The sequence below is a fragment of the Anarrhichthys ocellatus genome, unplaced genomic scaffold (assembly GCF_004355925.1).
Source record: "Anarrhichthys ocellatus isolate YVR2014 unplaced genomic scaffold, GSC_Weel_1.0 scaffold1, whole genome shotgun sequence".
In the NCBI taxonomy this organism is placed as follows: domain Eukaryota; kingdom Metazoa; phylum Chordata; class Actinopteri; order Perciformes; family Anarhichadidae; genus Anarrhichthys; species Anarrhichthys ocellatus.
Window position 1 is genome coordinate 4761203 of NW_022280031.1, and position 27789 is coordinate 4788991.

At 39.1% G+C, this 27789-nt stretch overlaps 1 protein-coding gene across 1 annotated transcript in view; it reads right to left on the reverse strand.

Annotated features, from left to right (window-relative positions):
* Window positions 1-463: 463 nt before the first annotated feature.
* The window catches only part of gnai2b (guanine nucleotide binding protein (G protein), alpha inhibiting activity polypeptide 2b), a 38629-nt gene continuing 11303 nt past the window's right edge, over window positions 464-27789 (reverse strand). The window contains exons 2-9 of the mRNA XM_031866470.1: window positions 19459-19501; window positions 17628-17769; window positions 13501-13661; window positions 11073-11201; window positions 9159-9288; window positions 2828-2981; window positions 2513-2705; window positions 464-1707 (exon numbers count right to left, since the gene is read on the reverse strand). Coding sequence (XP_031722330.1) covers window positions 2515-2705; window positions 2828-2981; window positions 9159-9288; window positions 11073-11201; window positions 13501-13661; window positions 17628-17769; window positions 19459-19501 — 950 coding nt within the window. The 3' untranslated portion in view covers window positions 464-1707; window positions 2513-2514. The remainder of the gene's footprint in view (window positions 1708-2512; window positions 2706-2827; window positions 2982-9158; window positions 9289-11072; window positions 11202-13500; window positions 13662-17627; window positions 17770-19458; window positions 19502-27789) is intronic.

Here is a 27789-nt window from a genome sequence, read left to right on the forward strand (position 1 = left end):
ATATTTGATGGGTAGGGTGGATATCAGGGCACTATTAGTGCAAATTTAATTATACCCAAGCAATAGGTGAAAAAGCTTATAAGCTCACGTATATCAAAAATCGGACTCTGAAAAGTAACCACTAACTATATCTTTTTAAAATAAACAGTGTAGTAAAATATATTTCCCTCTAGTGGAGTAGAAGTAGCATAAAATGGAAACACTCAAGAACCTTTAAAACTATACTTACAATACTTCAGTATATATACAGTTACTTTCCGCCAATGACTGAATGGCACAAAAGATTTACGAATCACCCATTTACCTTAAAGAAATAAAACAATAGACCTCTGAGGTTCAGTTTCTACCATATCGTCCTCTTTCTATATTCTTTTTTGGTAGAGTTTTGGTCCAAACACAGCGGATCAGAAGAGTATGTGTTTTATGCATTTTCCTTTGACACATCACACTGTAAAATAAAAGATCATGCGAGTAAACTTTTATTTACATTTAACAAGTGAATTACTATTATCTTAACATTAGTGACTGACTATCATCCATTTGTCTCTGTGTTGTGATGCAACTTAAATCATTATGTGAACTGCAGTGGAGTATAAATAGCCCTAATTCACACTATGGAGATGGCATGTCTCTAAAGAACAAGTGTAAACAGATATCAAGGCACAAACATGTAAAAAGACTTGGAATGGAACAAATACCACAAAACAATACATGTTAGGAACAGACATAAGCACTTACAAATCTTGCAGATTTCTTAAAAGTGACACATAAGCATTTCTGTTTTATTTCTTCAAAGAAGTTACTTAGGAATGTTATTCAGTTTGTGGAGGGTACAAGCTAATCTATGGACGGTCATGCAGGACAATGCAATATAATACATCTGTGAATATTGATTCTGTGTAAACATTGTACAAAAAAACACTTTCCCTTTATCCATCTCGTTCTCATGCTTGTTTGTTTTCTTCCAAAAATAAGCTCTAGGGTCAAAAGGTTCATAAAATGCCAACATTAGTTAACAGAAGTTAATGTTATAAAAAGTTGTTTTTGTACTGTATCTTCTTACTAAACTGCAAAAGCAAATGAAGTCAAATGAAAACCAAAAACAACCCGAGAGCTCTGTAGAGATAAATACAGTGTACAAGTGGTTCTCAAATTGGTTCTTGAAGGCCTTTTGAGGATGAAAAATATTTTTATTTTTCTGAATTTTCATTTGCCAAGTTGCATGATAAGAAAATGGCTTATTATAATGATGTTTTCCTCTTCCAACAATTATCTTCCACTTGTATAATATTACTTGGGTTACAAATGTAATTTACAAACCAGTAAGGGGTCCTTGGTCAAATGTATATTTACAGGCACTCAGTATGAATAGTATGAGAACACCAAGACCAGTAAGAAATGTATATATAAAAGGAATATGAACACAACTGATTGAGGGCATGGACGAGATGGAGTTCACGGAGGCTGAGAGCAACATGAATGACCTGGTGTCCGAGTACCAGCAGTACCAGGAGGCCACTGCTGAGGAAGAGGGGGAGTTTGAAGAGGAGGGTGAAGAGGACATGGCCTAGACGCCTACCATGACCTAAAGGTCTTTAAGGTTTCCCCTTTAGGAATCAAGTCTGTTATGGTTTTCATTATGAAAAGCAGTAATCATCATATGGCTGTTGCAGTCTCTCATGCAGTCTGTGTGCGTCAGGCATTGCCCTGCATGAACAGAAAAACAACAGAAAAGCACCATTACACAAATACAATAAAAAGAAAATGAGAGAAGAGCTTTTATTTCACTGTTTTAATAAACAGACTTAAATTGATGTTGACTAATTTATCCTGTTTTGGTTTGACTTGCTACCCCAACACATTTTATTCATTTAGCACGAATTTATAAAATCTCAAATTTGAAAAGGTGAGTGAAACCAGCACAACCAAAGTTAGCTACTTTGTTTCTGATTATAAAAGTTGTGCTTAAAGAACCAAACACCGTGAGTACGTAGCTCCACACAGTGTTTCTTAGTTGTTCCAGTTCCAATAAACAAGCTGAATAACAGTTGGTGCATTTAGTCATTTTAACAGATTTAAAGCTGCTAAAAGTGAGAAAACTCACTTTTAGGATGCCAATCATCTGTGATTGCATTAGGACTGCTACTACCAACTACATTCATTATTGATTAATCGGGCAGTTTTTCTTGATATATTGATTATTTGTCATTGTTTATAATATTTGCTTGTTTCCTATGGAACCAACAGTTCAAAGCACAAAGATATTCAGGTTATTGTGAAAAGGGGAAAAAAAGAAGAAAATAAAAACCCACCATTCAGGAAGCTGGAGGTTGTTTTTTTTGCATTTTTGCTTAAAAATTCCTAAAAGAATGAATCAATTATCAAATTGTTACCAATTAATCTTCTATTGAACGACTACGTGATAAGTTGACGATGCATCTAGGCTCCGAGCCACCTAAATTGTCTAAAGCTGTTCCATAATATTTTATATTTCATCGTCCCGCTGTCCTACCTTTAGAAAAGACCACAGTCTTTTAGGTTGTTCTTAATAATGACGTCAGTGACGGCGTCAAAGACAAACTGCACGTTCTTGGTGTCAGTGGCACAGGTGAAGTGGGTGTAGATCTCCTTGGTGTCCTTTTTCTTGTTCAGGTCCTCAAACTTGGTCTGAATGTAACTTGCTGCTTCATCAAACTTGTTGGCTCCTGGGAAGCAACATTTCGGAAGGATGAGGAAGTGATTTGTTATTAAGATGACAGAGTACTTTTTCTTGTGTTGTGATTTGTTAGTAAGTCAACAACCTTTAACTATTAAAAGCACTGTGTACCTGTGTATTCTGGAAAGCAGATGGTAAGGGGGCTGCGAGTAATCTTCTCCTCAAAGAGGTCCTTCTTGTTGAGGAAGAGGATGATGGAGGTCTCAGTGAACCACTTGTTGTTACAGATGGAGTCAAACAGCTTCATGCTCTCATGCATTCGATTCTAAAAAAGGAGCAAAGTCGGTCATGGCTGAAGTACAACAATGTATCAGAGCTGCCACCAGGGGACAATGTTGTTTAACATTGTAAATGTGAGAAATATCCAGTGCAGAGCATCTTTTGGCCAGGTCTCTCCTTAAATTCAGAAGCAGTTAGAAAAATGTGGGTAAAATGATTCAAGTCACTTGAAAAACTGCTTTTATTGTTGGAATGCTGTTAAGTTTTTACATTTTTTGGACCTCTTCTTCTTCTTCTTCTTCATTTTTTAAGCTACAGAAACTGTTCAACTATCAAAATGTTCAGATCTTTCAGCAGAGGGGTGCTGTGACTTTTAATATTTATAACCTTTAAACTTTTTGAATTAAGCTTTTTGCAACTTTTTTTTGAATGGGATGTCTATGGAGAATATTTTCAAATCCTCTTAAACTTCTTCAACTTTCAAATCCTTCTACTTGCTCATACTTTCAGCTACAGACACCATTTCAACTTTCAAATGTTGAGAAAACCCTGAGCTATTGCAGAATGATTCTTTTGATATCTTTTAAACTTTTTGAACTGCAGCAATTTAACTTTTATGATTTTTTCAGTCCTTTTCTGACTTTATAATGGGTGTGTATTGCGCAGCTTAGAGTGTGTGATGTCACTGCGTCCACAATCTTCACTCTTCATGCATAATTTCTGGATTTAAAAGTAGCTAATATTGTCCTTGTCATAGACAAATGACTGTGGAATCCCACAGATTGACACATTTGGCACAGAAGCCTGTAATTGAGAGGAAAACCAACTTTCTGCTCCATAGAGACCAATGTTAAATTTTGCTTCAAAAACATCTTCCACGGAACACGGTATCCCATTTCTAGATCGCCAGTTCAGCCACATTTCTTACACTACAGACACAATTTTTACAGGATCTGTTTCTCAACTCATCCTTCCTCACATTTATTAATATCGGAGCAATAGGAGCTACGGTTATGGGAGTTTTGAGGATTTGTTTGAGAGGCGTTTCCCTGTATTATCTCCATGAAAAGGCTGCAAGGACACAGGTGTTTCTGATTCAGCTAATTAGTGATGTTGATAAACACACAGACTCAGACACACACGCACTCCTCTCTGTCTCATACAGTCATTCAGGTTCTTAGAGATCTTTAGAGGATCTCCCCCCCCCCCCCCACACACCCCATTTTAAAATAAAAGCCCCACAGAATCAATTCTAACTGAAATGCTTGTGATGAAGCCTGCCATTTAAAGTCACTACACTTACTTTACTTACTTTTCTTAGTGCCATGACTACACCCTCCCATACAGTAGGTGGCGGTATGCAGTTGTGGTTTGTTTGTGAACCAATAAAGACACAGCTAAAGAAGAAGACTAATCAACGCATCAATTGGATACATCCTGAGCTCAATAGGCTTCGGCTAACGACAACAACTCCTTTGAATAGGGAAAAGCGGATAACTAATCAATCACTTAAGACATTTCTTTATTAATATTATGAACTCACTACAGAAGCCCCCGTTGTTCCAGGCTGGATTATAGAGCTTCTAAGAGGGACACGCACCTGGGACCTGGAGTCCTGGTTGGAAAACTACAACGGTGAAGGAGCGCGTGGTAAAGTCAAAGACATGGCTTTGAGAAATGTTACTTGTAACCTCTTATGTACAGTCTATGCTTGTATGCGTCCATGCTGATCACAACTGTCTATTAGTATGGGATTTACATATTCTAGGCAAAAGAATAATGTTAGTTTCTGATAATATGTGCTTGGTATGTCTAATAATCTTGTTTATATTTGGAAACCAGACTGTATTTAATGATTTCTCATTTTTCGGTTTGTATTGCCTGTTTTAAAATGATTTCAACAGGTAAAAAGGACTGGGTGGACTACCATCTGTCTGATATAACTGATTAAATAAATCAAGTTATTTTGAGACATAAATAACCTTATTATGAAATGACCACATGGTCAAGTATAATTCTGTATACTCCTGTGACTTCAATAAATGAAAAGCACTGAGTGTTTTCTCTTTTTTGTTAACTTAAAAGCAAAATGAATACAACGGTCTCAAGTGAAATTATAGAAAGGAAAAAATATATGGTCCTGGCCAAGGGGACAGCAGAACAAATCAAAAACAGCTGATAAATGCATTTTACAGGACAGGTGGCAACATTAAGGCCCATCATGATGATTTAGTCTAAATCTACTGCATGTTAATCGTATGGACTACATAACCTCACTGATAATTATATCATTGGTTATAGTAACTGAGGTTAGCTTTAGTTTAGAGCAGTGGTCCCCAACCACTGGGCCGCGGACCGGTACCGGGCCGCACAGGAAGAATACATATATTATTTCCATTTTATTGATTATCAGTGTCTGAAAGAAGTTTTATTTTGAAAAATGACCGGATTCTCTTGCAATTTCATCCGCCTGTGTCTCTGACACATGTCAAGACGCTTGTCTCAGTCACGTGATACTTTACCTCAAAAATTAAGCCCGCAAACTAGCAAAAATGAATAAATAACTTTTGGAGAGCTTCTTTGCAAAGGGTGAAAGGCCACTAAGGAGACAGAAGAAGAGCCGACAACTTCCAAGAAAATGAAAGCTTCATTTAACAGACAATATCAGGAGTCTGATTAAACATGAGTAATTCTGACGCGCCAATCCCGCTCTGTATATGTGGCGACAAAGGAAGATCAGCTGCTGGAGATTGTAAATGACGGTGGCCTTAAAAGTATGTTTGAGACAACAACTCTGCTGGTGTTTTGGATTGAAATCAAGGCTGAATATCATGAGATCGCCACTAAAGCACTGAAAACCCTGCTTCCATTTCACACATCCTCTTTGTGGACAGGGGGGGGGGCAATCACTTTTTCACACAGGGCCATGTAGGTTTGGATTTTTTTTCCCCTTATTAATAAAAACCTTCATTTAAAAACTGCATTTTGTGTTTACTTGTGTTATCTTTGTCTAATATTTAAATTTGTTTGATCTGAAACATTTAAGTGTGACAAACATGCAAAAAAATAAGAAATCAGGAAGGGGGCAAACACTTTCACACAACTGTAAGTGATACAGCCCAGTTGTGCATTTTCATTCGGATGGTGTTTACAGATATGACTGCAAAAGAAGAGCTGTTAACAATACTGCCCATGAAAGAACACACTCGGGGAGAGGACATTTTTCAGTCTTTCAAAAACTTTATCGACAAAAACCCAGCTCCCAGTTTGCAAATTGATGTCAATCACCACGGACGGTGCGCCCACAATGGTTGGCCGCTCGAATGGATTTATTGCCAAGTGCAGGGAGGACGATGCTATCCCCGACTTCCTTAATTACCACTGCATAATACACCAACAAGCATTATGCGCTAAAATGCTAAACATGAAAGAGATAATGGATGTGGCAACGAAGATCGCCTGTTCCGTGCACATCTGGACAAGGCTGACTGCGACCACTATGAGATGGCTTAGTAGGGGGAAATTCCTGCAGAGATTTCGAGAGCTCTGTCCGGAGATAAAGGAGTTTCTCCTTGTCGTTAAACATGCAGAATACAACCAACTAAATGACGATCAGTGGCTGCTGGACTTGGCATTTTTAACCGACTCATGGACAGTTTTGGAACTTACTCACAGAGGAAAAGTACCCAAACATGAGGAAATGTGCTACCTTCCTGACTGCATTATTCGACTCTATACATATTTATGCGAGTCAGCCTTTTCCTACATGAAGAACATAAGGCCAAACACCGTTCCACCATAACCGATGATCATTTGGAAGTCTGCTTGAGGCGGGCTACCAGCAGCTACTGTCCGGACTAGGCAACTCTGGCCAATTCCATTCAGTGCAAGTCATCAGAGTAAGGTAATGACCAAAAATGTACAGAATTGTATTGTGCCATAAGGGTTCATGCAGTTATGCAAGGTACGCCAACATATATTGTAAATATAAAGTATACTCAGTATATAAATTAATAGATATTTAGCATTTGGTAGATCATTTTGACTTGGTCATTTTAAAAGTAGCTCGTAAGCCGAAAAAGTGTGGGCACCCCTGATCTAGATCTTCAATCTGCCCTTACTGTCTTCAACAACTCCACAGAAGACACCTGGAAAGCTCTGAGGCTCTGAGGCAGGCCACGGCCAAACCACTGGTCATAGCATCTGCACAGTCAGCATGCTGCGTCTGACGACAAAGCATGGCGCTAATTATTTCAAAAGTGATTTCATTCGACTGTGGTCAGGCTTCCTGGGGGGGCTCCCCACCCATCTTAGTTATGCTGGGATGGTGAACTTCTATGGTTTCTATGGATCATTGTTATATCTGGACACTGGTCTTGCCTCTAACGTAGTTGTGACATATGCAAGAGTAATTTCCCTGGTTATCCTGATCGTGAACTGTCGGGGAGAGACAGTCACGTATCTCCTGAGTACTGACTTTCTCGAGAGAGACAGTCGGCGAGAGTCCTGCACGGTGACATGTCGCTGTGTTGGGCTGCTGTTTCAGTAGTATCAAAAAGGGGATGGCCAGTCTTCAAATCATGTGCCAACACGATTATTCATTAATTTTAGGGACATCTTTTTATTGCACTTTCACGTTTAAATGAACAAGAACACTGCTTTTCCACTTCCATTGTTGTGCTACATTCTGGCTAATGCATCAGGCACAGTGCATCTCGTAGAAGGAAAATATAAATAAAATAGTATCAACACTTTTCACCCAAAATTAAATCAACAGAGCACTGCTTTCACTTCCATGTTGTGCTACATTCCAGCTAATGTACGTCTTTGCATCAAAATAAAACTTATACAGGGAGAGTGTCAAACATTATGATTATGTCCCCTCTCTCCCCCACCCAGCCCCACCCTTTCAAAATAAAAGCCCCATGGATTAACTGTATTTAAACATTAAGCTCAAAATTAGGCTTTTTTTGTTGAAATAATGAATGCTCTTACTAATACTGCGACAACTACTACTACTACTGCTGCTAATATTTCTGGTATTACTACTACAACTTTTGCTGTTGCTACCATTACTGCTGCTATTACTGCTACCATCAATATTATTACTACCACTACTGCTATTACTACCACTACTACTGCTATTCATGCTACTACCAGTACCAATACTACTACTGCTACCATCAATATTATTACTACCACTACTACTATTACTTGTACTACAACTGCTACTACTACTACTACTGCTGCTATTCATGCCACTACCAGTAGTAATACTACTACAGCTATTAGTACGACTGCTACTAGTACTACTACTACTGCTACTTCAAATACTGCCATTACTATTACTACTACTACTACTACTGCTATATTAAATACCACGACCACTACTACAGCTATTACTACTACTTCTTCTAAATACTAATACTTCTACTACTAATGATACTTCTACTACAACTTCTACTACTACTATTACAAATATCACTACTGCTACTACTTATTCTAATACTACCAATACTTCTATTAATAATACTTCTACTACAACTACAACTTCTAGTACTACTACTACAAATATCACTACTTCTGACATTTTTTAAGCCACAGAAACCGTTCAAATATCAAAATGTGCAGCTCTTTCAGGAGAGGGGTGAAATGACTTTGGATATTTGTAATCTTTAAATTCTTTGAAATATTAAGCTATTTGCAATTTTCTTTTGAATGGGATGTCTATGGAGAAAATCTTCAAATCCTGTTAAACTTCAACTTTCAAAGCCTTCTTCCTCATACTTTCAGCTACAGACACCATAGTGAGACATTTCAACTAGAAGGGTTTTCAGCAGTGCAGTTTAAATGCTTTCAGGCTTCAACATTTTTCAGACGGGTAGTCTCCCATTTCTTAATTTTCAGCAATTCTTTTACAATTTATTTCAGCTTTCAGCATTCCAACGCATTTTCAGCAGGAAATGCATTTTCTAGTTACATAATTACACTCCAATGGTTCAACTGTAAATGGATCATTAAAGTCCACTGAGAAAATTTCACCACTCACTATCATTGAGCTATAATAAGAGGAAGGATGGGTGATTTTAAATGCCTTGTAATGCCTTACAGTCTAAACTATCTCGTACCGCAAATGAGCCAAATAGCAGCTTTATCAAGCTAGTAAAGTTGTATCATCCATGAAGATGAAGACACGCATGCTAGAAGGGGGATTTTTCCTTACCATCTCCTCATCCTCAGCCAGCACCAGGTCATAAGCACTCAGTGCAACACAAAAAATAATGGCTGTAACTCCTTCAAAACAGTGGATCCACTTCTTTCTCTCGGAGCGTTGGCCTCCAACATCAAACATTCTGCAACGGGGATGAAGCAAAGGAGATACATTGTATGTGGAGGAAGGAGATCACAATGAAATACAGTAAGGTGAAGCCGATAGGGAACGGGGTATTGAAGAGGGCCGTTCAGAAAGGACGACAGTGAAGAGGGAAGAAAATAGCAAGTTAAGAGCGACACTATCCGTGCATGTACACGTTTTGATGAGGCTTCTTTAAAAACCAATGCGGTGAAGAGGTGGAGAGACATCCGTCAGATATCTGATGAAAGACGACAGGCGTCAATGTGGGGCTACGAGAGGCAGGCCGGCCTCTATATTACCTGTAGTGATGCCAGGGTCCCGGGACGGATGATGTCCCTCTGAGGCAAATTTGTGATTTTGGGCTTTACAAAGTAAATTGAATTGCAAATTGAATATATGCAGAGCAAAGCCCTGGCTTATGGGGAAGCTGAGCACTGATCAAAGAGCAACGGTAGTCCACCATATCCATTAGCTGTATCATATTTGAATGATACAAAGGGCCATTTGCAGTGTTTAGGTTAGCAGACGCACTGAAAAATCTAAATTAAGTCAATGTGAAAAGATTTCCTTTCCATACTTGTTATGGCAAACAGGACAGAATTATAAAAACGTGACTTTCTTCTCATTGATTGCCTCCATGTATTATTCAGGCCAAATATTGAGGCTGTGACAGAAGGTAAATATCAGAGAGTTTATCAAGAAACAGGTCACACCAGAACCACGTGGCTGACTTTTATAATCCAGATCCGTTTAGCTGCTTTGCAAAATGTATTTTACACTTCTAAAAAAAAAAAAAAACAACAAAAACAACTGTGATCTTTGCACTTTTATATGACATTGTTTGTGTATTCAACTAAACACTATACCAGACTTGGATCTGCTTCAGTATAGGTCCCGTTGTAAAATATTGAAACGCTTACTGTATCTCTAGCACATCCTCTATCAAGAGATATATCTATACATCCATCATTATCCTACACGAGTGCTCAGACTGGGTCAGAGCATATTTTATGTAAGACCTAAAGTGCTGTAACATGGAGGACATGTTCAAATGTTCGATCTGTAGAGCTTTGGTTTCATTGAGCGAGAGCACAGTGGGAAGGATCTAATATATATACACTCAGCATTCAGTTCAATCATGATAATTATTAAGCTTTTAGTTGCTGTTATAATTTGGCTTCTAGGTGGCTGAGTTGCACATTTCAAGTCAGGAGAGTCAGTTGCCCTTTGATGCTATTAATGTTGAGAACAAAATATAATCTAGCAACCTGTTTAAAGCAGGTGTGGAGGAGGCTTGTATGGTGATGTCACTGCTGAAATAGACTTATTCAATAACAATTTTTTTAAAGTATGATGACATACCCGCATTTACTTATATATCCAAGTTGGGTTTTGCCTTGCTGCTCTCCCAAAATAGCACCAAGGACAGTTATATTTTATTCAGTATCCGTCATGTTTCATGTGCTCTTGTATGGCTGGTAAGACAAACTGACAACTGGCAGTTTCTTTAATGTACCACCAAATCCCACTACAAGCATCAGAGAAGAGTGAGCACTGTGGGCTATACTACCCCCGAGGTTTGTTCATGTCAAATACACCCTCTCACTTTGGGTGAGTTGCTAAGAGTTCCCTGGGCTATCACATTGGCTATTTTTGATAAAAAGGGAGACTGTGTGAGAGAGGAGATAGCTGTGTAATTTCAGTGTATTTATTTATTTTTTTGTTTCCAAAGTATCTGAAGTCCATTAACATTGAAATCAGGTCAGTGCTTTATGGCCTTACTTGAAGTGCAGTTCCTTGAAAGTGAAGTGAGTCTCCACAATGCCAGTGGTCTTAACCCGAGTTCGCAGCACATCTTGCTGGGAAGGAATGTAATCTGCTTTAGCTATCCTCTCCAGGTCATTTAGGTAACTAAGAACAAGAGAGAGAGAAAGAAAGAGGGAGGGAGGGGGAGAGAGAGAGAGATGATGTCATGGTTAGCGATTTGAGAGTGAACATGATTTGCAACCTGCAAGGGAGAGAGAGAGAGAAAACATAAGTCATAGTCTGCATTTTACTTAACTGCCTTGAACTGCTGAACTCTACTGTAGCAGTTTGGTGAGTCATGTTCTGCTGCATTCAATAATAGACTAGGAATTTAAGATTCAGGTTACCCTGTTCATATTGTACATTGTTTCCATATTGTTATTATTAAAGTATTGTTTAACCATGTCGGGACAGTTATTGAACAGTGGCTATGGTTATGTTGCTGGGACTTTACACATTAACGAATTCCCATGGTTGTAGTAAAGCGTGGCTAACTATAGCACAGGTACAGAAAGCAACTCTGTCGTAAAGGGACAACCTGCAACATAGTTAAACCAGTAATACCAGTAGCATACCATTGTTAATCCTAAATGGAGTGAGGCCTGTAAATTGGAACAGGCAACTGGAGCATGCAACAGATGACTTCACATTGATTAAAACATTTTGTAAATGTATGTAATCAAGCAGTCTATTCAAACTTCTAGTGGCCTGCCCATTGTCACATGCTACTGCTAGCGCTCGTTGCTTTCATAAGTAAGCTCACTAGCCGGACCAATTCTGACACTTCAGGACAGGTTTGTGGATGAAATGTTGGTGCTGCTGTTCCCCCAAAGCTCCGACAGACATTCCGCATCACCATTTGTTACATCAGCTATTGGCCTTAAACATGCACTTCTAATTGGAAGCTTTCCTGTCCTGTTGATAGCAGCTTGGGAACCATAGCCTCACTTCCAAAATATCTTGAGTGTCCTACTCCGTAAGTTTAAATATGCTGCTGGAAATTATTATACACTGCACAGCTGTCCTATAGCCTGCTGCAGCATATCTGGTGTTTTTTCTGTTTCAATTTATTTATCTCACTATACAATTTTATCTCCTGTAATAGATGCAGGTAGTATCTGGTGTAAAGCTCTGTATCTAATACAGTGTCTCTGCTTGATGTATGCTTGCGGGGACTCGTTTCATTTCATATATTAGTGAAAAAAAGAGATAACTTTTCCTTCCTACTGTGATTTGATTAAAACAATCTTAAAAAATTCAATAAGACTCCAAATTGTCCATCAGATTTGCCTCTTAAAAGTAAGATAATGGGGTGTCAGTTACTTGAAAGAGCAGTGTTGCAAACATGTTGAAAACAACATCACACAAAGTTAAATTTCTCACAGAGGAAAAAGACATCAAGTTGTCTCCATTCATAACTCGTTTCACTCTCATATCTGTTTTTGCCCTTCTTGTCTGGTCAGTAGGAGAGTGTGGAAGCATCTTCGCCATGCTCTACACAACCTACTCCACTTACACAAGCATTGCATCATCATCCAAGGCCAGCTGGGAGCTTTAGTGGCCCAGCCAACCCTCGCTTCACAGACAGAAAGAAAGATATATATACACACGGCATTTCAGTTGTACAGATCTCATTGTACCACAGATAATAAATAACGAGCCAACAAAACCTCATACTTATTGATATATATTATAACTATCTCATACTTTTCTTAGAGACTAATCTAGGTCTCTGCAAATCTTTCATCTCTGAAGACAAACTATTTTGTTCTCTGTTTATTACATTACAGTATGAAAGTATCAACCTCAGAGAGGTAGAGATACTCACTAAATGAAGGTTATTGGACTATCTTTCTAGTCTCTATAGCTCCCAAGGGAAGCAGTGCATATGAGAGCGGCTGAAAGGACTGCAATATTATAGCCATCACAACGCCAAGAGAGCAACATCCCTAACGGCATGGGTATTAAACAGCCCTTTGTATGAGAGGAACATGGAATTAATCAGCACAACAATGAACCAAATACAAACAAACACCCAAACCTTTATCAGTGTCACTTTCTTGAGCTGTTTATACTCCTTTTAAAATAAAATTTAAGTGCAGTGTTTCAGTTGCAGAAGATGTATACAAGATGAGAAAAAGAGCAGATTTGACGGGTAGCTGCGAGGTTTCCAAATTGGCTACATTTACATTTATAATGGTGAAACACAGAGGAGGGTATGCAGGGACAACGTTGTTAATGACAGCCTGAATGTTATAAAAGGGATATTAAAAATGAGTCAAGCAGGCCGGTGCATGTCTAGAAGGCATTACTACGTTTAAGTTATTTTAGAAAAAAGCATTCAAATGTATTTGATTGCTAAGCGGCATCACAGTATAAAATACACATACAAATTCACACTCACTATGCTGCAGAGTCGTTGAGTTGGTATTCTCGCGACCGTGTAAAGCAAATCTGTATGCCGCTGTCCCCCCACAATCGCCTGATCACGTTGGACAGATCATCAGGAAAGAGGCCCTGTTCTTCAGCAGCTGCAGACAAGGCGAAAAGCTGCTGCGCATCGTCCTGCAGGGGGCGACAAGGACACAAGACAGGACTGTTACAATGGGGGCATCACTGCCAAGACAAACTGTACATGAAAACTGTTACATCATCGCAATCCACTGTATAGATTTGGGTGTGGACTGAAACGATAATAATGGATCATTAAAACACTTGCATGCCCATTGGATACTTTAGAAGATACCAACTTTATTTGTCTAACACAGACTGCTGAAGCCTCATATTACCTTTGGCTCTACTTTAAATGCATTTTTGGAGTGAGCAATGACTGTCAATTTTGTCCCTTATATATTTTATTGAAATTTCTTTCACAAGGCATTTTTTTTGCAGCCAGTATAGACAGGAGTAACAACTACAGCGTAGTTCAGTAATATTTTAAGGCAAACTTGTGAACCTATCCATTAAAGACACAATTAATTAAGTTTTGAACTATGTAAATTGAAAACAGTAAACGTAGAATAAGTGAATAATATCTGTGATCTACATTGGAGCAAATCGGTTAGACTAGATCTGTTAAAGCGAAAAATAAAGCAAATACAGCTCTTCAAAAACAAACACACTTTCTCAACCATTCGTAGTTGGATGAATGCTAAATAAATAATGTGTGGTCATAGAGGGCCGTGTCTCTAAACTACTGCCAAGGAAGCAACTGTTATGATAGCAGTAGCAAAATAAGTTGAAGATGAAATGAGTGAAACCTAGAAGCTGATGGCAGCCACTAGGGGCTGAGCACATGCAAGATATGTTGGTGTGACTCAAGGTAACCGCATGCGGGGCAGCTATGACACATCATGCTTTTTAAATTTGCCTCTTTGCTTCATTCTCTCAATTCTCCATCTTCTTGTTGGCATGGAATTTAAAATATTCTGAAACCCTTTTTTCACAAAGAGTGACATGAATAAAATACAAAAAGCAATAATGAATCACAGATGAAGGGTTTTGGTCAGTTTCTGACTGCAGGAGGGGCTGTTTCCTTGAATATGTATGTAGTTATCATGAACATGAAAAATGATTCACAATGAAGAATACATTTCACAATTGTTACCGTCTGTGTATTTGTCACATTTGAGGAAAAAAAAAAAAAAAATGGATTTTGGTCTTAAGCTCCACTATTGGATCATAAGTTACTGGAACTCTGCTTCCTCCCTCAACCAAACTAAAAAGCAAATAGTGTGGTTAATGTGTGCACGTTGAGGTTTCGTTTACAAGTGTTTTTGTGTGCATTTACATGCATGTGTGCACTCATGCACAATCTGTGTGCGATTGCCATTGTGTACTTCTACAGGGCTGCAGTGTGCAAGCACAGGCAGGCTATCGCACTAATTGCCATGTGTGGGAGTCGGTGAGAGTGTTGTCACGTACATACAGCTATTCGACAGATCTGTCAGACGTAAAAAAGCTCTAATGACCACAGCAGAGTCCTCGATCCTTTTATTGCAGCTCCAGTTACAGCACACATGAGCTGGTCTCACTGCAAAATCACACCGACACACACTCCTCCACAGGAATGAGTTCAGCCACCGTTAGACCTCACTGACAGCTTGCTCATAGGCTGCTAAGTGTTCACAGGGTGGAGAAGACTTGATGGTGGTGCGTGTGTCTTCTTGCATGTGTTCTATAAGAGTTTATTAAATGCAATGATGAAATTGTGAATGTGTGTTAATTAGAGCTGCCCTTAATTATTCTCGTTATTGGTCAATGAAATTGTTTTGATGAATGGATTAAGCATATAATGTAATATAATAATCACATTAAATGTGCAATCCAAAGATAGGCAACAGTACAATGTCCCAAAGATATAAATTATAATCATACGAGTCAAAGAAAATAATCATATCGGTAAAAGAAAAAAAGTGAAACACTGGGTTTGATTTAAAACATAGGTACACAAAAGCAGGCAGATTTATCAGCAGCTAACTAGTTAAGCTAACTTTAGCTTCATGAGTTGGTGGAAACATTATCTAGCTGACTTTTCAAGCTGACTCGTTTTACAACAAGAATCCTGTAAAAACTGTCCTTTAATACGTACTTAATGGCTACATAGATGATATGGCGCTAAAGGACTTTCTTAATAAGGAAAAATGTAAGGCAATGCTTAAAGTGGCAATCTTAATATATCAGTCCTGGTTGGTTTAAAATGTCTATTTAAATGAAAAAGGAAGTGCTTAAAGTTGAGCAGTCTGGAGTCTTTTTTGTTGATACATGACCATCACGTTGTCAGAAGTGTGTGCTTACTGCTTAGTTACATCTTTTATGTTTATACAACATTTTTTTCTGATAATGTTGCCGAAGCCACCCAGTTTGTAATATATATATGCAAATATATAAATATTGCAATACTTCATCAGTGGGCCACATGATCAATCACCATCGTGTTAACTCCTTCCGTGTCAGATCTGTCACTTAACAGATATTTATTTAAATGAAAAGCTTCCAGATTGCCACTGTAACAGTGTATTGTTGGTGGGCCTTTTTCTATTTAGGTACACTGTTAACACACAAACTAATGCAGCTTAGTTGATAAATGATTTGCTCCTAGGCCTTGGAAATAATGCTTGGTTACTACTGTAGGTAGAAACAGCCAAAATTTGCTAACATTTGCATCTTATATTGTAGCAAATAAAAAAATAAAAAATGTTTAATACATTCCAATTCCACATTTTTGTTTTTGAAAGGCCGAAAAGACATTGCCATTAAACACTGCTTCAACATGTGGAAAAATCCAAAGCTTGACTGGCCTGATTTGCCTGGTTAGAGTTGCTAGAGTTGGACAATCACTGTTCGGGGGATGGTCAATTGAGATTGGGGATGTAATGTTAATCCAGACAAAAAGGAGAAACAGACATTCAAAAAAGACATAAAATGATGAATCAGTTGTTTTAAAGCACAGAAACATTTCTGTTACACAGAAAGACATTCCTTGGCCACCTGCAAAGTTTTCATTTTACAGGCAGACAGTAGCCTTGAAAACAAGAAACTCATTTGTGTCATTGCTGAGGTTGCAAAGAGCACCTGGCAAACTAGATGTGCTGTTAAAATGTGTGGTGCCAGCACTTTCAAATAAATCAAATCCCCAAAACAGCCCTCAGTGCCGCTGCCTCTGCTGGCATTAAGTACACTTGCAGCTTTTTCTTTCTCTCTCCATTTCAACTTTAAGGAGAAAACAGATCAAAGATGGAGGAGGTGAAGTCTGTAAGACAAGGATCACTTCCCCGCTAGCTACAAAGATGGATCAGAGAAGCACTGTACTGTGTTCTAGTTTCTAATACCAAGAGCAATTTTAGAGCTCAAAATAAGCTATTAACAGGTGAATGTTGGAAATCATGTGATGCAACATTTGGTTTGGCACAGCTTACCAGTGTGATTGACTGAATAAGAATGGCAGAGAAGAGGCATGAGAACAAACCTCTTTTACCAGATGCATCACAGTCTTGTAATATTCTTTCTTTGCTTTGTTTACATTGCAATATGAATAAGTAAGGGAGTAAAATGTTTGTTTCAGAGATAATGGGCAACTGAGTTTTCTTCCATAATTATTCTGAAACAGGGAGAAAAGTGAGAGGGACATGGTGTGTTTGTAGAAGCAAAAGGCAAACTCTTGTGATATCACTTCTGGGCAAGCATGAGTCTTGAGGGGTGCAACTGATATACAACTACAAGATGCTGTTGATAAAACAGGCTTTTTGTTTGCTGCGGCCTGAGGGAGATCCTGATCCGTCTGTGCTTAGTAAAGCCAACAAAATTCTGCATTCTCACACAACGCTTTCTGCTCTCACCCTTATAAAACCAAGGATTTTCAACAATTATCTCTTCATATTTGCAACAAATATGCAACTGGTATTTTATACGATTTTTAAAAGGATGAAAATAAAGAATAATAATACATTATTAATAAATTTAGTAGATATGCGGAAATTTCATGTCATACAAATACAATCTTTTGAGTATCTGTATGCTTGTGTGTCTTACCAATCTGCCAGGGCTGCTGTAGTCTATCTTGAGACTGGCCATGGCTTTAACAATGGCCATAATGGACTGGATGGTATTACTATAAACTACTGCTCGGTACTGCTTGCACTCATCTTCTGAGTAGCCATCTTCATGGATGATCCTGAGAATGAAAAAAAAATATGCAACATCTATTAAAGTGTATATTGAAGGATGTGTTTATTCAAGTCTGTCCTTTGTCTCATTGTAAACACACTAAAACAAACAGTAATGCTGAGAGATACCGTGTGGTAGCAGTGTAACAATCATCTGTGGGTTCATCACTACGAGCAGCCCTATTCACAGACATGTCGTCATTTGATCCATTGCTAAAGTAAAATCATTGATTGTATCAGTTTTAAATGCAAAATAGTTTGCTGACAAGTGGGTAGCCGTTTTTGCCACATTGAAATTAAAGTTTCACAGCAGTTTAACTAATTATCAGTGAGTAAATTTCAGCAACATTCCTAAAAACCATCAATCATTAAGTTGAACATAAAAAATGTCTACCGTTATAAATCAAGTAACGCATGAAGAGTAATAACATTGGGGTGTCCAGAATTTGACGCTGACAAGTGGCTTTTTTTTTGTCTGCATACAATTGCTACCTCGTCTACCAGGAAGCATATACTGTACAGTCTGCACCTCAATTATCATGTCAGCATGCTGTGAAGGATGATGCGTAGCAGTGCGGTTCACACACAGTGAAACTCTGCAGTATCCAGCTGATGCAGTATCCTGAGATTACCTCTTGTAATGTTATTGTTCAGAACCTGAGAGATAGGGAACTAAGTGTCTGTGCAACCCATCATGAGATGCAATCATCCAGACTTCATCAGGCTGCAGAGGAAAGTGCAGAGAGAGTTTACCGAGATGACCTCACATTAATTCTAAAGTAAAACTCCCGACTGCTTTTAACAGTGTGTTGATGCGTATGATAAGGAACAGTAGTCATTTTTAAGCCGTTTTATGAAAATGGTTGCGTTTTCCTAACTTGCTCTCATGTAACGTCATGTTGACACGGGATACATCACTGTGTAATGTTACATAATGGGCCAGTGTTTCTGTCTTGTGGGCTGATTTCTCTGTATGCCTGTACGTGTTAATAACCTGGCTTCAAAAAGGGACAGACTGCTCCTGCTCCAAGCTCATACAAAATGGATTCAATGGCTGGCTAGCCCAGAGGAATGTGAATAATTAAGCAATTTAGGGTCCTGTGGGTGCATGTGCATATATGTGTGTGTGTGTTCTGATTGGTGCACAGACATTACAACATCCTCTGTATTCACAAACTCTTCATACTACTCTTGTGCTATGAGAAGTAAAAGACAGAAACAAACAGTAGAGGCAATGCTCTCCCCTAGAAACCACAAAGGAGGAAGTCTTATTTATTGTATCCAACAATGGCTTTGTGGTTATTGCAAATTATTGAGCTATAATTTCTGATTTAATATGGTCAGTGCCCGAGTCGCTAAGCCAAACGCAGAAGATAAGATTAGTGAGGTACTGCAACTTTTACATTGAGCAGAATCTCATCAGGTGGAAGCGTATGTTCTTGTTTGCAGCTCTGCTGAGTAGCTGGCTTGTCACGATTTAACATGATTCACAATGATTATTCTACCTTTAGCTTATTTCTAATATATATTATTACTCATCAAGAGACCATAAGGCGAGTCTGTGGCATGTGTCACCATCACCGTAGCCAGGTTTCACAATGGAAACACTCGTTTAAAAAAAAAGGTACATAATCCATTTCTGGGTTTAACAGAAGGCCCAAATATAAAGTAAGATAAAGATTGTTTTTGTAACTTACTTCATCTGCTTTACAATGGTGCTCTTCCCAGATTCCCCAGCACCTGTTGGAGCATTAAAAGATTAGAGTTACAAAGGAACGTCAAGTGCCGGTTGCTGTTGTCTTTCTGTGCGTCTGTGGAATAGGGTTGAACTTTGGCTTCAGAAACCTGAAATGATCATCCAGTTTATAAAAATCCAGGAATATGTGATGAAAATGGTGGGAAATTATGGAAAGTATTTACAGTCAATGGACTGAAATCACTAGTATGAATGGATGACACACGCAAGACAAGTCCTAGTTCCGTGGACTGAAAATAAAGAATTAATGACACATTAAAATGAAAAATTACCAGCATTTGATAAGAGTTTTTTGTTTCTTAGCAAATAAACCTATACCTAATAAACAGTCGTTATCTTGTTGAAATGTATAAGCCCAACTTTTTGGCACGTTTCTTCTGCTTTTAAGACCATGCCACCATTTACTGTCCCTTGACGCCACCTGACCCAGCCTGCCAACAAACATTAGCCCAGCCCGGAGCTGACAGAGCAAGTGGGACCAGCACTGCTGTCAACATTTATCAAATTCACGCAGAGGAAAGGGAGGGGTGTAAAAGCAATGTCTGGGGTTGCATTTGCTGTCGTATGAGCCACCACTCATAATTTGCTGAGAGGTAGCTGGTAGTTAAATATCAGGGGATTTGACTCTGACAAAAAGTACACAACAACCCGACACACACAGAACAAGATTTAACTGCACACAAATAACAGAATATATGGTTACATATATTTTTTCTGGTAAATTGTTTCATGTTCATCTCTTTGATCTTTTTCTTGTCCCAACATACCCGAGTGAATCCTGAGGTAGAAGCTTTTCAATCTTAAAGCAAATCAAGATTAAATGATGAAACTAGGCTTCTCTTCATTCACCAGCCCAATTCTAGGACCACAATGTTTTATCACGGGGCAAGTCTCTTCTTTTAGACTGCCATTTACTTTCATTTGGATTATCAAAGTTGACTTTTATAAAGATACAACAATTTAGCAAAAACACAGCATCAGATTTATAAGCACTTCTTCTAATAAAAGGTGGGTGGTGTAAAGTGGAATATTAGTCTCTCTGCAGACACACACATGTGTGAAGGTCAACTTACTGACTCCAGAATAAAAGTCATCCATTAATATTTCAAGCCCAAAGGCAGGTGAACATTTGTGAGCAGCAGTGAAAAATGAGTGCACCCTCTTTCTTCATGCTCAGGGTGTGTTAGGAGAAACGGGCAGTGTTGTTGTTCTGCTTGTGGGGAGAACTTTTGAACAACCTTTTGATTTCACAGTATCAGGTTATTTTGTCACAGCAACCAGAGGGCAGTAAACAGTGCCAGGGCGGTATTGGTCATAAATCATTATAAAAAACAAACAATATGAATCCTTTGTCTGTGTTACAGTGAAAAACAAAAAGTAGTAGAGCCTAACCAACATACGTTTTGGTCCATGATACTGTACTTGGACCATAGACTGTATATAAGAAGTAGACGTAGTCGTTGTGACGTTAACCATTTGTTTGTGGACCGATTGCCTCGAGTTCGGCATTTTGGCCATGGCCATCTTGGGTTTTTTGCCACCAGTGAACAGAAGTGACCATATTTGGATGGCCAAGGAATGATGTAGAGACGCCGTATACAGCTCTGGTAGCGGTAGCAACCTGTCAATCACAAGGCAGCCCCTCCCTAAAGCATACCCTCCTCTATGGTCTATTTTAGTCTAAATTAGACCATAATTTACAAAATGAACATCAAGCTGTATTGAAAAAGACTTGAAACTAGCGATTGAGACCATAAACTCATGTTCATAATTTGTGCATGGGTAATTTTCTCATAGACTTCCATACAATCAGACGTATTGTTGCTACCAGAGGAGGTTCCCCCTGATCTCCAGTAGAGATAATGCATATTGAAGGCTTTAAGGCTTCACTTTTCAGAACTGGAGGCTGCTGCCGGACTTGGACACTAGTGGAGGAAAATTGTGATTTTGGGCTGTACAAACTAATTGAATTGAATCAGTGAACAGCTACTCAGCAGAGAGCATACAACGATAGTGCTAAAAACATTCAGATCAGTTATTATGAATAAGTCTGCAGAATATTCTAAGTGAATAGATGTATCCACCGTACATGAAGCCCTGTACCTCCACGGTGTTGGAGCTGCAATGAGGACTGATTGGTATTACAAAGACCCCTCTGTGTGCTGTGCTGGCAGGGGGGACAAGCGCTTTCTTTTTAGTGTCGTTGCGGCAGACCCAGAATCACTTTCTGGCAAGGAGAAGAAGACGCCCTCTTTCTGCTTCTTCAATCCCAACTATTCATACTAGCTCCTGAATTGGTTCTCAGTAAGCGCCAGAACACAGCATTGATAACAACAAGATTTAAGGATCAACATGAAAAACGCATCCAGTACTCTCGCATGCCCACTCAAATCAATGACAACTTGGGCACGGTCGCAGTTACCCACTGGTGATGACACAAAGCCTTCATTCATGGACCGATAAGATATCCAAAAACTTGGCAAACACATAAACATCCACACAGAATCTCACGGCAGATAAGGTCGATCACCTGTCAACTAGTCCACGCATGCCAATCTACATCTCAGCTGTAAACGTTGGGCAGTGAATCGGGTTGGTGTTTTCTCTGTTGTAGTGCTGAAACAATTTGATAACCAAGTTGACAGAAAATTTACAGCCACAATTTTGATAATCCAGTAATAAGTATTAATTTATTTATCAGGCAAAACAATGTGAGGAATTGCAGCTTCATTGAAAATCAAAAATATTTGGGGTTTCAGACTATTTGCAATTTGAAAAGGACACCTTGTGTTCTGGGGAACTGTGTTGGACATTTTTTGATCAATTCTGACATCTCATTGTCAAGTAATTAATTGTAAAAAATAATCAACATGTCAATAAGTGATAATCGAGTGTAGCTCGCAGGGCACAGATCCTCTTCGGAAAAGCTGACACGGTAGCACCTTAACCCTGGTGTGGAAATACTGAGACAAACCAGCATCTAGCAAACACTGAAAAGTACAACATTATAATTAGAATAACATTTTTAATTAGAATGAGATGCAGGAAAATTACAAGCAAAGCTTGAGAAGAGAAAACACTGTAATTAAAAGGCAGTTAAAGACTTACTGCCAAAGCAAGCATCGACAGTAAAGGTAGGCAAGAGTGACAAATGAGCCAGATACGTCGTGGGAGGATGACGATGCAGAGAACCGGTGAGGCTGTGAGCGGATTGTTGAGCATAAAAGGCACTGGTAAGAGAAAAAGTGGTGGGATGAGGACTAACACGAGTGCCAGGTAAATTAATGAATAGTCATAACAGGTTATCTGTCGGTTTTTACATAAATAGAGTTCAGCAGCAAGTTCAGCAAATGTGAGCAAAATGAAAAGTGAGATTGCATGAGTAACATTGAAGTTCAAGCTGAAAAGCATTCAGTGAACAGCAGCAGGCAATCTCTTGTTTTGTTCTTGCCTTCTGCGTCACTTAACTGCCAACAGATTGGTTTGCTTTACTGCAAGCAAATGCTAATAGCAGCAAGTCACGGGATGACAGACTGTTTTATAGAGAACTTTGAATCTCCCCATCCCATAGCAGACTGCTCTCAAAAGCGTTGCCACTACATGACCCAGTTAATATATTTACTTCCCAAGAAGCTTTTCCTATTATGGCATTAAAAATTAAATTGATGCATCGCTTTTTGCAGGCTGTTAATTTACGATGTTAGTAATTTTCAGGCTTGTGATGCTAAAATGAATCTCTTATGGTACGTGTCCACAGGATCTGTTATTTCCATTCTTCCCATTCATTTTCTATGTCCTGCTCCAGGCTGCAGGCAAAACACACTCTGCTCAAATCGGTGAAATGAAACCTGTTTGCAGGCAGCATCATTCTGAATCTGAAGGAATAAAACACGACTAAGAGTCATGCTAGCAGCAGCATGCCAACAGGCTCACAATGACAATGCTAACATGCCGTTAGGCAGGTGTTCACCACCTTAGTTTAGAGTGGTAAAACGCTAAGGTGCTAGGTCAACAAAGTTATCACAATTCTTCCTGATTGGGGCATAACTGTGGGTACAAAATTAAATGCCAGTTCATCCTATAGATATTGAAATATTTCATTCAAAATCAAAAACATCAATCTCATGGTGGCGCTAGAGGAAGAGTCAGGGAATCATCAATGTCTGTAGGACACATTGTCTGTGCAAAGTTGTGTGCCAATCCATTTAATAAATACTGAGATATTTCGCTGGAAAAGATTCAATTTTGAAATGCCAGTGGTGTTTCCAAATTCTTCATCTTCTGGGGACCATGAATGTCATGGCAATCTATGGAACAGTCGTTGAGACATTTCAGTCAGAGCCAAAGTGACCAACTGACCAACATTGGCATCTCGCCATGCTGCTGGCATGGGTAAAAAGAAATAATCTCAACCATTTGAAAAAAAAAAAAAAAACTTGCTGAAGTAGAGAAACATCTCAACACAGGCAGCGTCATGAATCCATTTCAAAACAATATCACATCACCCTTGGGATGCCTATAATCACAAACACTGTTTCACAGCCCACTGCGGTGGCCTTTCTTCTGTGGAGACATGGAACACATCTCAGCATATGCCAGCATCATAGGCCATCTATTTTCTCAGTGATTGCCATGAGAGGATGACTCATTGGTCTGGCTGTGACACAATTCCTCCATCGCTCTCCGTTGGTGTCATGACTGTTCACATCCAACTAGCTTTTACAGCCATTTAAAAAGGTTAACCTCCTCTGGGTGTTGATGACATTGAGCAGACTACACAACAATGATGCTGTTGCTATTTAAAGCCCTGTCGCAATGTGTACTGAGGGAGCTGACTGACACAAGCTGACGTGAGTGAATACATTTGTAAGTAACGTTTTCCTCCTGACCCATAATCAAGTGTGTCTGGGCATACAGTATATTCAGTATATGTATAGAGATCTGTTGTAGTAGAAAAATATTCTTACTTCTGTATGAGGGCTGTTTAATTGCATTTAATCAAAACAGAATCTAGTATTGAGTGTAAAAACGTAGTGACAACAGTGCAAAATAACTGCCAAGATTAGTGCTCAAGAAATTGTTGGATTTTTTACTTATCTGAAACTAAACCCCAAATGTAACCGATCATTAGCCTACCCTTAGTATGTACATTTTATGAAAAAGGTGATCGGTAACAGTCATGATGTGTAGAAATGATCAACACAACCAATAAACCCTCAGCTCAAACATAGAAAAAAGGGAACAAAATAAAAATAAATTATATACACACATACACACACACACACACATATATACATATACACACACACACACACACACACACACACACACACACACACACGTGTGTGTGTACATTGACTCCAGATGAATTTACCTCCTACATCCAAGTGTTCAGTCCCCAAATCTATATCTTGCTCTTCACAAAGTCCTCTGTCTGGCATAGTTGAGCAGAATGTACAGTACCTTGATCATTAATCAATATATCAAATTGATCAAATGTCAAAGTTTAATGTGAAAGGTGTCACTCTTAGTGATGAACCCACAGAGAAATATCAAAAATAGAAATAGTCAAAAAAAAACTTCTAAGTTCACTTCAGTTCTGCAGGGTGTTTTACCTTCTTATTTCAGGTTTATAGACCACAATTTAAAAGGTGCTATTCACTGGATTGGGAGCATATCTATTGCCTTTCAATGGCTAACCTTGCAACTGCTAAGCTGGCAACCTGCAGCTAACAGTGTGAACTACGACATAAGTGCGGACAGAGCTAACAGTGTTTACCTGAGTGGGTGCTACGCTTCCGTAGCGACACCATTGGTCAGGACAGCGTTATCAGCTGTAACCACCGTATGAGCGCACAGCAGAGTGGTGGCTATGAGCTAGCCAGTGGGGCACGGTCACGTGCACAACAAAGCATGCCCGGCCGGCCCGTAGAAAGAACAGGGAATGTCCGATTACAACACACACAGAGAAAATTTGGTAGGCTTGGAAGCCGGAAAGTCGCCAAGTTGAGTCCCCTCACAGACCGACTACGGAGCTCAGACTAGTTGCTGGAGTGGTGCCAGTTCATATCCTGGGCACTGCCGAGGTGCCCTCGAGCAAAACACCAGACCCCACAAAAAACTGCTCTCCAAGCATTGTATAGCTGCCAACTGCTCCTAATACTAGGATGGGTTAAATGAAGAGGCTTATTATCACTGTGTGCTGTGCTCTGTACATGTGTCAATAAAAGTTGATTTACATACAGTACATACACTTTTAGACTAGTACATCATTTACTTGGTTGATCAGGCTCAGCCTCTGCGGTTGTCTTTGTAAGTACAAGTTATGGTCTGATGTGTGTGAGAGAGCAAGACACTCATTTAGAAGTGGAACACTTGGTTCTAGTCCATAGCCTTCTGTCAGCAGGATATTAACAATATTCCTCTTTTTCCATTCGTTTTGAAATCAAGCCTTTCTCTACCACTCTTTTATTAGCCAGCAGAATCAGGCTGTCAGGGGGAACAAAGACTTAGATTAGTTTACTGTATCACTACATGCCGGTTCTAGTGGGTAACTGTCAACGAACTAGCACCAGTAGCACAGGTGTTTCAGTCAGCCAGCCAGCTCCCTCCTCCAAACCAACCACACGACTCTTTTCACATGCACGGTGGAAAACGATGGAATTTTACATGGCTGGATTCAGTACAGTGTGTTTTCGCCTTGAGTGGAAAAGTAGGTCATCAGCCTCACAGGGAGCAGTGGAGCTTCACTGCTTTGCTCTGCAGAATAGGGTGCTTGCTGTACAGCCAATTTTAACGGTATTTAATCCTGTTTTACGTGTGCTCACAAGCAGCGTCACCACATTTGTGCCCTCGATGCTCAACATATACCACGCAATCCTACATTCAAGAATTCTAAAGAGCATCTTAAAGTCACTGCAGTGTTCTTTTAAAAAAAAAAAAAAAAAAAAAAAAAAAAAGCAGTACATCAAGCAGAACATTATGTGTCGTAGTTTAACAGATTGTAAGCAAACAGCTTTTTATATGCCATAATCATTATTACTTCTGCAGCTACCAATTACAGTAGTTTTTTATTATTTTAATCCTTTTAGATCTCAGTGCATCCTTCAGCCCTATCCATCCATCCTGCGTTAATGCATATAAGCAGTGGGTTGGTGTAACCGGGTCTTGACTGCTTCATACCTTTCCAATACAACCTTCTAGATCACAATTATTACTTAAATTAATACTTGTAAAAAACTGACAAATGTTATGTATTGCATTTTCTGTGTTTAAAACTGAAACTTGAACAAAGCAGTACTTGCAAATGCAAACCTTTTTATGTTTTATACACAAACTGGTTGCAGGATAATTCATGGTACCCATTTGACGCTCCATTAACAGCCTGTTATAAACCATACTGCGGATACAGTAAAAACAGCGTTGACACCGTCCTTAGTGCTGAAGAGTTTCCCTCAGTCATTCTAATTAAAGTTCAAACAACATTACTTCAAGCTGAGGTCGACAACTTTTTCATCTCACAATTCTTTAGAGAAAACAAATCCCAGCAGAGCAGATTCCACTTTGCAGTATGTGATGGGTTGGTTTGAAGTACCAGCTATCACAAAGAATACATACCAATCACCTGGATAATTTAGAACTAAATCAATATTTACACAGCCTTGAGTCCTTATTAATTACACTAACCAAGTGAATGCATATTGATCACCGATAACACTTGATATGTGGAAACCATAAAACTTGTATTTGAAAAGAAAGAAGTTGGCCTTGGCCACTGTTCAATACTTTTAAGATGAAAATTCCAGATATTTAAGGTGGTATGAAAGCCAGTTAGAACAGGTTACACAAAGATATTGATATGCCTACTTAGATCATAGACAAAGCAGATAAAAGTCAGTCTAGAGTAGAGGCGTACTGTCCACTGCATTTTTTGGCAAGACCAGTCCTGCATTGTTGGTTGAAGCAGAGATGGATGGTTAAGGTTAGGTATTGACCTCGACTAGTTCGGTCAGGATAGCCCGTTGCTCGGGGCATAGGAGCTGAACAAATCCTGGCCAGTCCTAGCGCTTAAATGCTGGAGTTGGGGCAGACCTCCAGGATCAGACCCCTGGCTCTATAGGGTTTGTTCCGGCTGAATTTGTGTTACTATTATATTGGTGTTATCCGGAAAGTCTGTCTCCCGGAGGGTTAGGGTTAGGATGAGCCTACAAACAAGACCATAAAGAATCGCTCTTTGGCATAATTAACAGCAAAAAGAAATACAAGTGTTGTA